Raw genomic sequence first — 19173 nt, 5'->3', positions numbered from 1 at the left:
ATAATGATGATTATGATGAGTACATGAGTAAATAAAGTGGGCATTTATGTAGTGGTACGACCTGCTAGAGGCAGTTGTGAAAATCCCTGAAATTATACCTGCTGTTGTGTGTGTGTGTGTGTGTGTGTGCGTGTGTGTGTGTGTAAACCAGCCAGCGAGACCTCAAAGAGGTAAACATTAAACAGAACATCTAAATTTTCCTTTTCTGTGTTATTCATGTATTTATGCATATATGAACCAAGGAGCAAGACTTCTATGTGGTAACTCGACATACGCGAAATAACAGTTAATTCTCCCGCAAATAATTACGTTTTCAATAATTAAAATTGATCAACCGTTAGCTGTGTAATTTGTAATAAGCGAAATTAAAATAAATATTTTGATAATAATTGTACTTGCACGAATGAAAACGCAGAGTGTGTTCGCCTTTACCTGTCAAACACCGCTCTGGCCACGGGTTGAACACGCGCACACACACATCGTATTTACTTGTGTTTCAATCGCGCCCCAGTGGTTTTTTCCTGTTAAAATCAAGTGTAAAATTGTACGACTTATACACAACTAAATACCTCATCTCTCTCTCTCTCTCTATATATATATATATATATATATATATATATATAGAGAGAGAGAGAGAGAGAGAGATAGGATCGTTTGTAGAAATACATAAATCCGGAGGAGAAGCACACTCTAAGATGTAGAGCAGTTAATAATATAGTGGGGTAGGCCGGTTTATGGGGTTACCTTGGGGTAACCCCTTAAACCAGCCTACTCCACTATATATATATAGAGAGAGAGAGTGTGAGAGCAATATGCTGGTGTGTGTGTATGTGTGAATTATTGGAAAGCTATGTAAGTGTCATGTTGAAAGCAACTACGAGACCCCCTGTTTTATTGAGACGTTTATTTTCTGTCTATTAATGTTTACCTCATAATTGTGACGATTACAACTATTTCTCTAATACTCATAATGTCGTGATTTTTTAAAACCCAGAGTAACCACAATTGAGCAAACCTATAATCAAAAGTATTCAAACTGTGCCCACCTCGACTTTTCTTTTGAACTGTTATGCATCTAGCACTACATTAACCTATATATTTCTGCCCCTTCAAGACGATAGTATGTGATCTGAGGGAGACTTTGCTGCTATTTCTAGCTGGTCGAACTACGGCGTAGAGACACCCTTACAAAAACATGTAATTTTATTTCTGAATATACGTCAGTAAGTTCACACGAAGATGTTTTTATTTTTGGTTTCGTTTTGTAATAAACAAAATGGTAGTGAGGCAGCTTATTTTCTTTCTCTGTGTGGAGTAAGCCGCTACATAACCACGACGCGTGTTTTTGTAGAAGCAGTGGAAATAGCATAGTAATGATGATGAATTAGCTGCGTGTGATGATATAGGCGATTGGTAGTGCTTTTATAAGATATAAGAGATGGTAGTCGTGGCAGCAGCCAGGACCCGGAAGTAAATGAACTTGTACAATAATGTTGCTGATAGTTCAGGTCATGTCCGTTTTATCAGTGCAACGATCAAGATAAACACGGAGTCTGAGTGGAGTGAAAGCTAGTGACATGACACGCGGTTCCCCTAGACGGAATATACCAGCCTCATCTGATTATTTGCTGTGATAAACGAGAGATGAAACATTAAAGCAGTACAACTAATGGGAAATAAACATTTCGACCGAAAAAGAAAGAAAATAACAATAATTTATAATTAATTTACCAACAAAACATATTCTGATTTTCGGATGATGCGCATCTAAGTGCAGATACATACCCATACATGTATATATATATTTAATATTCTCAGTTTCTGTTGGTATGTGTTGATAATTCATTTTTTATTCAACTGGATATAGATAATCTGACATTGTTGTAGTTACTTGATTTGTGGAAGAAACAAGTAGCTGTTCTTTCGTGTATGTGAAAAGACAAGGTGCGCGTAACAGCAACTTCGAGACGTGACAATCTTTAAGCTTTTATTGTCTTCTTTACCTGCCGCCAAATATTTCTGCTTACTGAATAAGGACTGGCTGGAATCGTGGCTGCGCCTTAAAATTCAAGTTTTTTGATGACTCAGGTAAAATTGAAATAAATTTCAGGAGTAATTCTCCGTCGTCTCACCTTTTTCTTACAATATTTTGTTTTTAACATAAACGATATAAAAAAAACAACCTTTACTGTCAGCTATTTTCTTATTAAAATAATTCTCTTAATTATAATAAATATTCAGATTATCTTTCGTTCTTAGAAATAATATATGCCGGAGTTATATTTAAAGAAAAAGAAACCATTGCTCAGATGTTCGTGAAATGCGAGGATTTTATAAGTGGCACTCATTGCTGGCGAAATTTCATCCGTTAATCTTCTTGATAAACAATACTTTATAAATAAACATACGCAAAATAATCCCGAACAGACTGGTTTTAATTTAGCACATGAAAACAGCTGTATTTTTCCGACGAAATATATTTCATTATACCGTCTCTGTCTCTCAAAAACAAGTTGTACCCAGTTTTCTTCAGAAAACAAGGTATTTATGACTTAAACAGAATGATCTACTGTGAATATATATTTATGTATTTATAAAAAAGCAAAACATAAAAGACATTATCGGACGCACATATCTTTTTGTATTCAAGTAATAGTTTTCTTTTAATAATCTATTTTCTTTATTAATTTAGAAGAAACGTTTCAAAGATATTAAAAAAAAAAAAGCTTAACAATGTGGGGTGAACTGCGTTCCTATGTCGTCGAAATGGTTTATACATGTTTTTTCCTCTCTTGGCACATGACTTTACCACTTTTTCAAGAATACGTTCAAGCTGAAATCTCTAAAAAATACCACCTTGATACATCGGATTTTAAGAAAGGCAACAGTTATAGTGGCAACTTCCATCCACCAAATACAGATAATATAACAACTCCGAGCACTTCAGCTCAAGAGGAAAGTGCTATATCCATTCTTAGTCTTCAGATCGCTGAGGGTCTCCCAGCAGTTGTATCTGTCATTATTCTGGGAGCTGTTGGCGATCGTACAGGTCGACGCAAGATCATGATTGTTTTACCAACCTTAGGAATTACTGCTTACTCTTTACTCTACATCCTCATTTTATATACAGGCTGGAATATTGATGGACTTTTCATGGCGTCAGCCCTACGAGGACTTAGTGGCAGTTCTGTGTCTTTAATGGCTGGATCTTCTTTTTATGCGATAAATTCAGTAGCCCCAGAAAATCGATCATCACGTCTTGCTGTGCAAGAATTTATTAATGGCGCTACTTATGCAATAGGAAACATTGTTGTGGGCGTTTGGGTTCATTACTCTGGGTTTCTCCAACCCTTCTGGTTTACATTTTGCCTATCTTTATTTTCCGTCTTTCTGGTCGTGTTCGGCGTAGAAGAAATACAGACAGCACGCCGCACTGAACCTTCCACTGAAAACTGTTGCTATGACACATTCCAACCGCTATTAAAATTATTCAAATGCAAAGATGCCGCTTTGTTGAAGATATGGTTTGCCATCCTTGCTTTCCAGACGTACGCCATGGTTCACATTGGACAACTTAACACATTGGTACTTTATCTACTCGGCAAACCGTTTGTATGGCCATCGGTTAAAATCGGTATCTTTCTATCGGTTGGAATGGCCTGTTCAGCTTTGGGAACAGTTCTAGCAGTACCGTTTTTACGTTACCATGTATCGGATACAACTATTGCTGCTGTCGGACTTGTATCGAAAGCTGCCGGAACTTTATGGATTGGAGTCATACAAAGTGAAGCCGTTCTCTATTTCTGTAAGTATTTTGCTTACTACCTATAATTATTAGAAGTTACTTGCATTGTGCAGCGGTAAATTCTCTTCGAACCGAATTGGCAAACTGGGCTTCGATTCTTAGTTGAAATTATTGATTTACAATATTTATAATGCTAATACTCTTGTGAAAGACATGAATATCTCAACTTGCTGTTTCTTTTTCATTTCATTTCTGAGCTATTTGTGGTCAATTGCAATGTGTTATTTTCGTCATTTATTGTTAAAACTTATTGTTAAAACTTACTAAATATTTGCAATGAAATACATTTCTAAAATGATAGGCAATCGCACATCATGTCACTGCAATTCATTTGATGAATTCAAAACTTTTATTTGCATTTTAGACAGCCAGAACTCCAGCATTTGTGCCAGGGCAATATTTACGGTAACTAACAAACACACAATGAATTAATAACAATGGTAATGGTTTCTAATCACAACAGCAAAAATAAACAGTCTCTCAGATTATTGTACACTGCTTCAAAATGGTTAATTATAGTAAGTAGCCAGGCAGGTGATTTCTTGTGGCGTCAGGTAGACAATAATCCCCAAATAGAAAGCAAATGGCCTTCAAAGAATAATGCTTTATTAAAACAATTCAAGTTTCATTGTTACAATTTTAGTTCATATCACCAAATATAATGGCCATCTTTAATCTTATTGCAATCAAGATTGTATATTTAAGATGACAATATAATTTTAACTATTATAAGAAAATTACCAATTTACTATTCATTACATTTATTATAATTGCTCTTATGTTAACAGATGAGCTAAACTGCTACAATTCGTTTTGAGCAACTGATTTATAGCTCTTTGACATGAAGTCAATTAAGGCAGCCGTATAAAAGCTTTTTGGCGAGGACAGGGAACAGCTCACGATATTAAGGATCACCTATCTATGCTGTTATATAGCTGAATGATCAGACTACGGCATCTAGCCTTTCTAGAGACTTGTTTTATTACAGGTTTATCTATTTTAAATCTGTTAACAATCTGCTGTAAATACCACATTTTATGCACTTTTTATTGACTGGGTATTCCATCTTACAAACACATATATTTTATTTTTAAAAAAAATAAAAAGACCATTTCTAGTTTTCCCTATTGTGCTTTTTCATATGGTCAGTTCATATCCATGGGGTTTAGGACTTCACTTTGCAACCTAGGTTTATCCCTACTGTGCAGTACTTTGGGCAGTCATACCATCTTGTCAGGTTCACCATCTTGTTAGTCAAACTATTTATTGTATGTGTGTATATGCATGCATATATTTATTGTATATGTGTATATGCATGTATTAAATATGTATATTAGTGCTGGTGCCATGATAAAATGCTTCCAGTACATACTGTAAAGTGGTTGGTGCATGCACCCAGAACACCCTGTTAAATGAACGGAGGCAGTACCTGGAATGGAGACTAAACAGAAGACTTTTTAGTCTTGCTAGGACCAAGACCACCTCTCTGGTACTGGTGATATGATAAAATGCTCCTTGTACGCCTTGTAACATTGGTGATATGAAGGCCACCCAGTCATAGAAAACATACCACCATAGGAAACATACAAGCAACATGTAGTTCGCAATGTGTTTAAGATGGAATGATTCTCAATAGGAACTTACTCTAACTGTAACAACTCATTTAACCCATGTCAATATGGCAAAGCAGATGTAAATTATGTTTGTGGCAGGGTGTATATTTGCAAAGGATGGTGAAACAAAAATTAGTGTATAGCTAAAGAATATCTTGTATTTAGTTCACATTAAATTCCTTTATGTCAGGGTGGACTTATCTATTTTATCTCTTACAAGACCAATAAAATAAATGTTAGAGTAAGTTATAGGGTGCTGCAAAAACCCCTCCCGATTCAACATCAAATACACAGTTTGTACTGGTCCAAACCATGATGGTAACTGGAAAAAAATTGATCAAACCCTAGCTACACTGTTACAACCTGCCTAACCTCACTAGAGGCAGGATGTGGCAGAAAATTCTATGATAGGTAACTGAAAGAAGCCCGTCGTATGTATATGTATATATATGTGTGTCTGTGTTTGTCCCCCCAACATCGCTTGACAACCGATGCTGGTGTGTTTAGGTCCCTGTAACTTAGCGGTTCGGCAAAAGGGACTGATAGAATAAGTACTAGGCTAACAAAGAATAAGTCCTGGGGTCGATTTGCTCGACTAAAAAGGCGGTGCTCCAGCATGGCCGCATTCAAATGACTAAAACAAGTAAAAGAGTAAACAATGAAATCAATAAATTCAATATTGAACAATATAGCAAAAGTCTCTCCTTTGCAGTAGTTCTAAATGAATCAGTGTCAAAAAGAAGATTTGTTCATTTGGTGAAAATGAAAGTTTACCCAGGTTCAATATTTTAAGCAGTAAATGTTTTCACCTTCCTACATGAATGAAGCAACATAGATTAACAATGTCTCATACACTGACACAATATAGTTTGGATGAATAATCAGTCTCAAGGAAGGAGGGAATAGCAACAACTATTTACCTGATTATCAAAGAAAGCAGGTAAACTTCCTAGTATCATGCACACATGGAAACCACAATTACCCCCATTCGGCTTAACTAATAATCTTTCAACTCTTCACTGCACACTGTGTCATCATACTTCCTGTTTTTTGTATCCTTTACCTTTTAGCATTCAAATTACTGCCAAATGTAATGCTTATTTATTCACATTGTATAGAATTAATCATGTATTATCTTGTAGCATTGAGATTTCAATGACGTGCTTGTCTATTTCTAGAATGACATTGTAGGTAAGTTAGAGAAGGCTGGATTTGGTTATTTTGAACATAAAACAGGTAGATTCTTTGGGCTGGATATGGACAATTTATATGCTTAAAGGTTAAATGTATAGCAATTCTTTCATTACAATAGGTGACATTTTCAGTTTTTCACCTGTTTTAAAAGGACCAATCAGCTACATGTATTCTGGTAGCCATTTTAACTATATAAAATAAAAATCAAGAAAATTTTTTTCTCTTCCTCATTTGGCTCCTAGCAGTTTGAACAGCTGTCCATTTTTTAACTCTTCCTATCTTAATATTGTTGAAAGAATCTCAAACTGAATCAGCCGTTTGCCCATTCACATTTTGAACTGTCTTACACATTTGAATTAAATGACAAATAAAATTGCTGAATCACTTTCCGTCAGATCATGTATATAAATAACCTATTTAACAATATAAAATCGATCAACTTCATAAACTAAAAAAATATTAACAGTTCATTCTCACCCAACTTCTATATATCATCATCGGTTTAAGGTCCACTTGTCCATGCATATGTGAGCCGCACTGAGTTTATTAAAATAGATTTTCTACAGCTGGATGACTTTCCTGTCACTAACCCTCACTTCCTTCTGAGCAAAGTAATATTTCCCCAGGGTCAGATATGTTTATGCAGAATATTAGAAATGAATGACCGTGACACTCATTTACAATTGTCAAGACAAGGAAATGCACACACACACACATACTTAAATACATATATGCATACGCATACACACACACATACCTACATATATATACACACACACATGTACGTATGTACATACAAACACACAGATAGACAGTGGCCATCAACTTGTTAGATGAGTTTGATCAGACCATCACTGGCAAATTATCTTGTTTCTGTTTTTTAACATATATGTTATGTATTTATTATATTTATATAACCTTTTATTAATGTTGCCCTTTGAAACCTGTTGTATTGTTCTGTGTTTTCAACCTGTATTTCATTACCATTTTAAGAACACGTGATGTTTAACAATACACACACACATATACACATGCGTGTGTGTCTGTGTGGTGGGAAGCTTGCTTCCCAACCACATGGTTCAGGGTTCAGTCCCACTGCATAGCACCTTGGGCAAGTGTCTTCTGCTACAGCCGTGGCCCGACCAAAGTCTTGTGAGTGGATTTGGTAGATAGAAACTGAAACAAGCCCATTGTGTGTGTGTCTTTGTGTCTGTGTTTGTTCCTCACCACTGTTTGATGACTGGTGTTGGTGTGTTTGCCTCCCTGTAACTTAATGGTTTGGCAAAAAAAGATCAATAGAGTAAGTACCAAACTTAAAGAAATCAGTAGAAGGGTCAATCCATTTGACTAAAAATTCTTCAAGGTGGTGCCCCCAGTTTGGCTGCAGTTTAAACAAGTAAAAAAAAGCTATATATATATATATATATATAAAGTAGTTGTATGTTGTCAACTTAATGTGACAGTCCCATGAAGGGAATAATGCTACTGCTATTTAGCCCTAGGAAGCTGCACTGCTTCCTGTTGGCCTTGACACATTTCCTGTGTCCTTATGTTTACAAGGGGGAGACAAGCACCCCCACCCAGCTAAGCCTGCATCCAGAGACATGTTTCTGAGTCTTTGCTCGTCATGGTCTTGTAAACATATAATAATTCTAGTGAAATACATTCACTGATTTCAAAAATAGAAATAATACATTTCTAAATCTCTCAGAGAGATTTATGCAGTAGTGATGCGATAAAGTAGTTGTATGCTGTCAACTTAATGTGACAGTCCTATGAAGGGAATAATACTACTGCTATTTAGCCCTAGGAATCTGCACCACTTCCTGTCGGCCTTGACACATTTCCTGTGTCCTTATGTTTACAAGGGGGGTGGACATAAGGAATATTCAGGAATATTGGTTCTTTCAGAAAAATTTTAAAAATACAAGGAAACCATAGATAAAAGCATTGAAGCTATAGGTAACAGCAGCCTGTATTAATTAAACAAACAATAGATTTTTAATGAATCAACAGATGTGTTTGGCATTCCAGTACTGTTATTGTTCATTTGGGGAGTAAATACTAGATGAAGAACTAGCTTCGTGGAGCAACATGTGTAGAAGAATTACTAACAAAGAAGACAGTTTTAAAGAGATGAACAAGCATTAAGTACAATCTACTCACAAGGCTTTGGTTACCCAAGGGCTGTAGCAGAATACACTTGCCCGAAAGTGCCACGCATTGTTTTGGATTCAGTCTCACTGTGTGTGCCACCTTTGGCAAGTGTTGACCAAAGCCTTGTGAATGGATTTAGTCAACAGAAACTGAAAGAAGTCCATCACGTGTGTGTGTGTTACCTTAACATCACATAATAGTTGTTAATAAGTGTCACTATCATACATGCAGTATCTTCCATTCCCAATCTTTCATGAAAATATGTTTGGTCATAGGAGAGATATTATTTTACTTGGAAACAGGTGAGAGGAAGGGCATCTAGCTATAGAAAATCTGCTTCAGCTAATTGCAATAGACCCATTCAAGCATGGAAAAGTGGACATTAAAAATGATGATGTTGATGATGAACCTGATATGACAAAATCCAAAGTGTATTGCAACTAATGGGGAAAAATTATATGTGTGGTGCTGGAAAATTTTTTGTTGGGCAAGTCTACAAAGCTTGCTACACTATCAGATGTACAAAACCTATAGAGTTTCACTGCATCATTCAACAGGCAGTTTGTGGAAAACAAATTTGTCTTTAGTAAATAGAATCATTCATGTCAATAATGAATTTTATTTGATTGCATGCACTCAGTTATTGCCGGTTCTGAACATTTTGGGAGTATCATTTGTTTGTAAGATGGCTTAACCTTTTTGATACAGACCTCTTGAGACTGCTCCTATTTGTATGTTACAAGCTTCCTGCTTTAAAGTGATCTTAATTAAAGCCTTCTTGTTAAAATTTTATGTATATTAAAGTTCCAAACACCAACTTAATAATGACAAAATTATTTTCAAAATGAATTGAAACAAAGACAGTTTATTGACACAGAGATATGTTAACAAAAGGGTTAATAATATTTAAGTTACTTCGATTAATTGAACTTGAGATGAGGACTTGCATTTTCTTGAATGAGAAAGATCATGCTCCCTGCAAATGGTGAATGATTGTGGAAATTAGTATTCTTAACTAGCTTAACGAGGTATCTTAAATCTTATATTACAAGGTGATTCTAAGCTTATATGCTAGGTATAGTCTGCAATGATAACTTTTTGATATACATCAATTGTTTTTGACTCCCAGTTAGTAACGTTAATCACATACCCAGCTGTGAAAAATACAAGAAGGAAATTCTTCATATCCTTTTGGATTTACTGAACATATTCTCACCAGTTTGAATGCTATAGGTACCATAGCATTTTTCAATTCTCTATGATAATGTGAAAGCATGAGGTGCAAATGTGACTGGTTAAGAAGCTTGCTTCCTAACCATGTGGTGTTAGATTCAGTCCCACTTCCTGGCATCTTGAACAAGTGTCTTCCACTACAGCCTTAAGCCAACCAAAGCCTTATGAGTGGATTTGGTAAATGGAAACTGAAAGAAGCCGGTTTTGTGTGTGTATTTGTGTGAGTGTCTTTGTGTCTGTATCCTTACATAGGCATCATGTGATATTTGTGAAGGATTACTATCGACATACAAGTGAAATTGTTTGTTTCTAGTCTTCCATCAGAAACTAGTCATAGAAAAATATTACTTTGTTTGGAAACAAATGAGGGTTGGCAACAGGAAGGGCATCTAACTGCAAAAAATCTGCTTCAACAAACTCTGTCTAAACCAGTGCTAACATAGTAAAATGGACGTTATATGATGATGATGATGATTTTAAAAAATTGTCTTAATCCCTTTGACTACATTGTCAAGGAATTCACTTCAGATCTTCAACTGAAAGTTAGTGATTTGCAGTCAAATAACATGTTAAGAAACAAGTAGAAAATCTCCTTCTCAAATGAAGAATATTCTTTTTTAAAATCTTTTGTTTATGGTTGGGATTTCAGTATTTCACACAACCTGATTTATGCAAAAAGTGAAAGAAAAAAAAAACATTTTTCAACCTGAAATACATTAAATCTGTTTGTAGGTCGGTGTTAAATGATTGCCACTTACTGTTATTTTTGACAATATTTTGCTTCCACCACCACCACCCTCATACAAAAAGCAAGTATTTTGCTGTTCTCATAACAAAAAACCTTAAATTAATTTTTTTTTAAATAGCTGCGTTTTATAGCCTTTTATAATCCTTATTTCATTTTCTATTCGTCTGGGCCTGCAAAGTGTAACATTCCTATCCTGGCCCAATTTTGAAAAAGTTAGCTAACCCCTGGTCCATTAAAATAGTTATGAACTAAGGTTAATCTACATCAACTTGACACCACTCAGTGCTGGATTAACCATTAAGCAAAATAAGCACATGCTTAAGGTATCAAAGGAAGGGATAGTAAATGGTTTATGGCACAAAAGAAATCACTTTGAACTTGCTAAAATAATATTTAATGTGGTTTATATGATTGGAAATATAATTTCAAAGTTTTTCTGGTGTCATAGTGAAGATCTGATCAAAGTCTTTGCATTTTAAGAAAAAGTAGTAGAAAAGTTTTTAAATAGGAGTGGCTGTGTGGTAAGTAGCAAACCACATGGTTCCAGGTTCAATCCCACTGTGTGGCACCTTGGGCAAGTATCTTCTACTATAGCCTTGGGCCGACAAAAACATTGTGAGTGGATTTAGTAGACGGAAACTGAAAGAAGCCCATCATATATATGTATGTGTGTGTGTGTGTGTGTATATGTTTGTGTGTCAGTGTTTGACCCTCCCAACATCGCTTGACAACCGATGGTGGTGTGTTTACGCCCCTGTAACTTAGCGGTTCGGCAAAAGAGACCGATAGAATAAGTACTAGGCTTACATAGAATAAGTCTTGGGGTTGATTTGCTTGACTAAAGGCGGTGCTCCAGCATGGCCACAGTCAAATGACTGAAACAAGTAAAAGAGTAAATACAAATAAAGCAGACATATGCAAAAGTAAACATTACTTTTCATTTTACTGTTAGTTTTGTTTCATTTTGAAAAGTAGAAAATTATTTTATGGTTTATCACTGTTTAAATTTTGAATTACATATATTTGAGGGCATCAGAATCTTCTAAGTGCTTAGGGCTTCTATAGGCCTTAATCTGGTCCTGGCACCACTAAAATCTTCATTCCACCCTTTAAAAGTACTGCACAATATGTTCAAACCACCAAGAGTGATTCTGCATTATTGCTCAACCTACTAGAAATAACAGCTAGGTTTCCTTATCCACTTTAAAAAAAAAAAGGATGAATTTGATAGTGTAGCCTGAGATATATTAGTTTCAAATTTTGACACAAGCGCAACAGTTTTGAGGGGAGGGAGAAGTTGATTACATTGATCCCCAGTGCTTAACTGGTACTTATTTTATCAAACCTGAAAGGATGAAAGGCAAAGTCAACTTCAGCAGCATCTGAACCCAGAACAAAAAGATGGATAAAATGCCACTAAGCATTTTTTTCCAGCAAGCTAACAGTTCTGCTATTTCACTGCCTTTTATAACCTTAGATGTATTAAAACAAATGTGCCAGTTGTGGTTTGAAATGTTGTTCACACAAGGGAGTACTCTTTAACTTGACATCCTTTAGTATCATCTCTATCTCTGCCATCTTAAATGTAGTTGTCTGAATTCCTAAAGGTCAGTTCTATAATCAACTCGTTATTCTTTAACTAGCATACCTTAATTATCCCACTGGATTACACGTCAAACAATTATTTATTGTGGAAATTGGCATTCTTAACTGAATTAATGAGGCATCTTAATGAGTATATTAGAAAGCAGAAGAACCACCTCCCTTGCAGCTCTCATTATCTTCAATAGCCAGTTTCCCTGATATTAAATGAGCCAATTAGGGAACTTCTATGTGATCACTGAAATTCTAGAAATAGTAACCAAATTTCCTCCAAATTCCATCTTACAGTTCAAAAAAAAAAAAACATAGTACAAAAAACACATGGCCTAGTAGTTAATACTTTCGGCTCATGGCCTTAAAGTCATGATTTCATTTCCTAGATTGGGCTGCATGTTCTATCCTTCAGCAAGGTATTTCAAATTTTCCTATCTACTCAACTGAAAATGAATACCAGTCCAGTACCTAGAGCAGCCCCTCTCCCCACTCTCTCTCTTTCTTACTCCTGCTGCCACATTTTCACCCTTAGCATTTAAACCAGCCATATCTGCCCCAAAATATTTTACCAGTTTTATGTTCAAACCAGCTAGATCTGGTTACTTACACCTACTGTACAATGTCATTTTAAAATTAAACAATCACATACTCTTTTTTTTTTACTCTTTTATTTGTTTCAGTCATTTGACTGCGGCCATGCTGGAGCACTGCCTGTAGTCGAGCAAATCGACCCCAGGACTTATTCTTTGTAAGCCTAATAGTTATTCTATCGGTCTCTTATGCCGAACCACTAAGTTACGGGGAGGTAAACACACCACCATCGGTTGTCAAGCGATGTTGGGGGGGGGGGGACAAACACAGACACACATATACACACACATACACACATATATATATATATATATATATATATATATATATATATATATACACATATATACGATGGGCTTCTTTCAGTTTCCGTCTACCAAATCTACTCACAAGGCTTTGGTCAGCCCCAGGCTATAGTAGAAGATACGTGTTCAAGGTGCCACGCAGTGGGACTGAGCCCGGAACCATGTGGTTGGTAAGCAAGCTACTTACCACACAGCCACTCCTTCACAATCTTGAAGCTACAAGATGATGCATGATTAATTTTTTAAAATGTGAATAAACAAGCATAACATTTGACAGAGTCATCTGAATGCTAAAGGGAAATATTACTCTTGGTCAGAGGTGAAAGATCTTAGAAGGTACCTGACAACACACACCTAAAGCAATTGGCAAAGGTGTGATACATGCTACAAAGCCATACTTTTTTTGTGAGTGATGGCTAGCTTGTTTGTTTTATTTTATTTTTTTTATTCCTATTCCCAAGAAAAACACGAAGACAAGATGATTATGGCTTCAGTTATGATGATTATGGCCTTTGACCATAAATCTTCTCTATCAAGATTGATCTGTGGTTAATAAATAACATCAACATAATCGATCTTCATCTGCCTCTGAAGTTTTCATTAAGCTTCCTCAAGAACTTCATATGCAATTAATGACATATTGAAACATAAAGAAGAGTTTGATAAAAGGAAAAATAAATTGTATGTAGAATCTCAAGCAAATCTAACCAACTCTAATCATTGCTTTAACTTATTCCTTTTTCTTTTTCTTTTCTTTTTCCATGCTTTTACATATCAACTTTATCAGTTGTTCAAATAGATATTACATCAAATAGAAGAAAATATCATTTGTCATCAGAAACAAGCTCTAAAGTCTGGGAAAACCAAATGATGTCCTCTCTCTCTCTTTCTCTCCTTACTTTAATACTTGCTCCTTTGAATTAATTTCTCACTATGCTGCCCTCCCCCAGTTAATATAGCATTTAAACCGCCCATACTGAGCCAAAATATTCAATCCCTTCTATGTCCAAACCAGTCAGCTGTGGCCTCTCATACCTACCCTGCAATTTCATTCTAAAAATAAGCAATCACATCATCAGAATCTCAAAGCTACATGATAATACATGAGTAAATCAAAACAATTTAAATAAATAAGCATTACACTTGGTTGAATAATCTGAATGCTAAAGGGTTAATCCTGTTACATTTTATCTAATTTCTTTAGAAGTTGTACTAAATACTTCACCCCAGTTGAGCCAATAAGGACGACCTCTACCTGGTTGATTAGCCTGCTAGAAATAGTATCCAAACCTCCCTTGAAAAATGCAGTCTTAGGTGTATCTGAAAAAGAAGACATGAAGATCATAGCTAGAATGCTTTAGATCATAGATCTATTTGATCAAAATTAACTAGGAGTTAAACAACAGCATTACCCCAATCGATCACTCTTATAACCCTAGAATTACATCCTTCTAGGACTCTTTCTTTACCTCATTTTCTCCTGAATGAAACTATATATAATTTAGTATGAGAATTGCTTGCCTTTCACTGATGTGAGAACAACACTTTATTGTGATCCTCACTTGAGCTTTCTAGAGTATGGATCATTCTTGGAGATTGAAGTGTCTTCTGACCTGGATCACTCATTGAGATGTGGTCCTAGCAGTGCTATGGATGTGCTTGCTTTGACTAGGAGAGGTCCTCAGTAATAGTGAGGCTCAAAAATTGGAGCGATTAGAAAGACTCAAGTTGAGGACTGTGTATGATCAAGGACGTGTGGTGAGGTGATGTTTCCTTAACATAAATAGCATTTGTTTTTAAAGTTATCGCTACAGATTTTCTACAGAAATTAGAGCCAGCAGTGAAAGTTACAATGTTTCATATATAAATACATCTATGTAAACAATGCAATCGAAGATAGAAAAATAGGTAATGGGTGTATATACATATTTCAGGAGTTGTTGCTCCTTCTTCAGTATCACATCCAACCCATTAACCATCCACGAACACATTGTTTAAGCAGCCACTAAATTTAAAAGTGTAACACTATTGGATAGACCAATTTTACATGACTGAATCACACTGCTTACACAGGTGGGACACAGTATTGACTTATAAACCTTTACTATATTTGGTAGTATATTTTGGTTACATAACAAAACGTGTCTATACCAGTAATTAATAAATAGCATTTGTGTTTTCTTGCTGCTGAAAGACGCAAGATTGGTATATTCTCATTGAAGGACTCTCTCAAAGTCTCTGTTTAAGGAATCAGTATAGGTTTGGCATATGGTGTCTTGGTTGTGAGTGGATGATGTTTAGTTGGGGAGACGAATGAAGAATGGGTGTTACTGGACATAGTAGAAAGGTATTGGTGTATAGAAAGAAAAAAATAGGGGACAACAGCATTAAAGTTTTACCTTGTATAATTATTTTCTTAGCTGAAAAGTCCATTGCTTGCCCTGCTCTTTCCCTTCATGTTTATATCCAAAAAAATGTGCCTCACTATTAAGATGTTTGACAAACCTATCCAACCCATTGTAAAATTGATATTTAAATGTTGATATTGATGAGAAAAGATATGTAAAAATAAATATATATACTTTTACATAGGTGCAGATACGACTATAGATGCAGGTGTGGATGTATGGTTAAGAAGCTTGTTGCTAAGCCATGACACCTTGGACAAGTATCTTCTACTATAACCCAAGGCTGACCAAAGCCTTGTGAGTGAAGTTGGTAGATAGAAACTGAAAGAACCCCATTGAATATACATATGTACATATATACACACACGTATGTGTGCGTGTCTGTTTGTATGCTTGTCTAGACATCATGTGATAGTAGTAAATGAGCATCATCATCACATAAGTGAGGTGGTTCATTTTCAGTTTTCTATGAAAGACATGTCTAGCCATGGGAAAATATTACATTGTGAAGAAACAGGTGATAGCTAGTGAGAGGAAGGGCATCTGGGTCAAAATCCGCCTCAATTTCTATTTGACCCACGTAAGAACGGAAAAGTGGACATCAAATGATGATGATGTTGATTGATAGAATAAATTAACTCATCTATTATGAAAATCTAATTAAAACACTGAATATAATATTAAGAGAAAGAAAACCTGCCGAAGACACTGTTCTAATTCTGATTTAAAGTTTAGCTTTATCATTACATTGTTTACAGCTTATCTGACATAGTTTCTCTCTTGAATTTTTTTTTTTTTTTTCTGGCTACTCTTTTCTTTGAGAGATTAATAGCAGCAGTACAACACCTTTTCATTATGTTAGCTTAAACACATTCAAACTTCCAGCATGTGACTTATCTTGTTGATTCACCACCCACCGCACCTCAGTCATGCGACAGGGTGAGAGAGCAATACTAAATAGCCAGGAGGTATGTAGAATAAGGCAGTGACATAAGTATTTTGATTACCTTCTTTTTTAAGCCTTTTCTTTTCCACTTCAAAGGCAATAAAAGTAAAATCATTATATGACCTTATTTATAATGGACGGAGAGGTGTTCTCATCTTGGATAAAAGCGCAGGCTACTAACCCTCAGATTCTAAGTTCAATCCCAGTCAGGGACTTGAAAAATAATATTAACAGAAAAATAACATCAGCAACATACCAAGTGTACCCCATTAGTCAAATAAAGGGTTGGGTTCAAAATTCCTCCAGAACACTTGATGAAGGCTGGAGAGTACATCAGCTGAAATGTGATAACAACAAACAAGATGAGGACACTTATCCATCCATTATAAATCATGAACATAGTTCTTCATCTCAAAAATATAGAGTAGTATTATATGGCCTGTCATCATTATAATACTAATGGTAATAATTTCTATCATAGACACAAGGCCACAAATTTTAGGAGGAAGCAACAGTTGATTAAATTGACTCCATTATTTAACTTGTACTTATATATTGTCTCCCAAAATGATGATGATCATCATCTGTGGCTGTATTTAGCCCTAGTTTCGACAAATTTATTTTACAAGAACATCATCATCATTATCATTTATCATCATCATCATCATTTAACATCCATCTTCCATTCTCAAGCCAGAGAACTGCATCAAGCCCCACTGTCTCTTTGGCATGATCTTTACAACTGGATACCCTTCCTCATGCCAACCACTTTACAGAGTGGACTCAGTGCTTTTTATGTAACACCAGCTCTGGTGAGGTCTGTTTTGGCATAGCTGGATGCCTTTCCTAATACCAACTGCTTTACTGAGTGGACTTTCTGCTTTTTTCATGACACTGACATTAGTGAGGTTGCTAAGTAACTTGCAAAACAGAAAAAGAGCAGGAAAAGCACCCCCCCCCCCCTCAACTGAGTGGGAGGGGGTAGCATTTGAGAGAAGTGGGTAACTTTATGCTAGGTGTTGAGAGGCTAAAAGTATGGCAGAGGAACAAGCACAGATGTCTCGCTATAGAAGAGATACATACTGCCCCACATTATATAAGGGTCGGAACAGCTGGGAAAGAGATTAAGGTGGGGTGCCAGAGCAAATTCCCAAGGTACAAAAGAGAGGATGCAGACAGTGGATCAGGGGAGGGAAGAAATGGGTGGGTACTTTTATAAGAATGTGATGGAAGACAAACAGAATGAGATAGAGGTAAGTGCAGTGATTGATGAGCAAGGGTAGAGGTGCAGTTGATGGGAAATGCCAGTATGGTGACGGGATGATGTGAGAGAGCTAGCCGTGGCCTGAGAAGGAGGATAGATTAAACGGTTGGAGAATGATGTGCTAGGTGTAGGAGCAGTGGGGAGGGGCAATATAAAAGTTATTTTGACATTGGGTTTAGTTCCTGCAGATTTTATAGCCTGCACCGTAACTCTTCTCAATTGACTCATGAATTTAAACCTATTTCTCTCGCTTAGTAATAATTTAAACATTCATTTCTTTAGATAATTTCTTATCTATTTAGCTCATCCCTGCTCCAACAAGTTTAAATGAATTGAATCTATTCAATGACATCTAACACAGTAGGAGCCACTCTACACAAATGTGTGAAGACATTGTTTGAATAAAAATCAAGCGAAATTAGATCTTGGTGAATTACTTAACACAGTTGGCTTTGTTTGTCATCTCTTGATGTTCAGATAATATTTCTCCTTTTAAGACAGTGTAATAGTATTAATGATTCTTCTTATTGTACCACAACAGAGCGAGCATATGTCCAAGAAACTGTTTTTAATTCAAATATGCCTGGGAGTGGAGATTAAGCAAACTTTGCTGCTGCTGTCGTCACTACTACTACTACTACTACCACCACCACCATTACTGCTGCAGCTACTACTACCACTACACTGCTATTACCATTCCATAGCCACAACTACTACTATTACCACTATTACTACTACTACTGGTAATCATGATCATGATTAAATAGATCAATCCTATTGGTGTTCTTCGAGTGAGCTGACATTTCAATTGCTATTTGAAACCAGTTCTTTTCACTTAAATCATTGGACCCTTGGGAAAAGCAAAAACATCAATACATACTTACTTCCCCGTTCTCTCCCACCCACCACCTTTCCTTCCGTAAAAGTCCTCACTCTTTTCTTAATTCTTTCATACTGATCAAAAACGGGTTTTCTTAACCATATTTGTCCAAATCAATAAAGTTCCAGGTTTACGCCAGCATAAGGTAACCAAGCAGATAATTCTAATCATTCATGGAATCAGACGGTTTCTTTTCCATCCAATATTGAATGTAAGACTTATGCTAAACATGCAGATTCCTTTTCCCAGTCAGTTCAGTAAACTTCATCTCCCTTGTAAAATTTCTTAATTTTTCTATGTTGTTTGAAGTTTTTTTATTGATAATTTCCTCTTCACCACCTCTTATGATACCCTGTTGTTGTTGGCACTCCGTCGCTTACGACATCGAGGGTTCCAGTTGATCCAATCAACAGAACAGCCTGCTCATGAAATT

General features: G+C 35.9%; 1 protein-coding gene across 1 annotated transcript in view; it reads left to right on the top strand.

The window, feature by feature from the left end:
- Positions 1-834: 834 nt before the first annotated feature.
- LOC106873029 (proton-coupled folate transporter) overlaps positions 835-19173 on the top strand; it is a 59326-nt gene continuing 40987 nt past the window's right edge. Inside the window, exon 1 of the mRNA XM_014920233.3 lies at positions 835-3805. Within this exon, the coding sequence (XP_014775719.1) occupies positions 2734-3805 (1072 nt within the window). The 5' untranslated portion in view covers positions 835-2733. The remainder of the gene's footprint in view (positions 3806-19173) is intronic.

The sequence above is a fragment of the Octopus bimaculoides genome, chromosome 1 (assembly GCF_046866305.1).
Source record: "Octopus bimaculoides isolate indiv1 chromosome 1, ASM4686630v1, whole genome shotgun sequence".
Lineage (NCBI taxonomy): Eukaryota > Metazoa > Mollusca > Cephalopoda > Octopoda > Octopodidae > Octopus > Octopus bimaculoides.
This window is presented reverse-complemented; position numbering and strand designations above follow the sequence as displayed.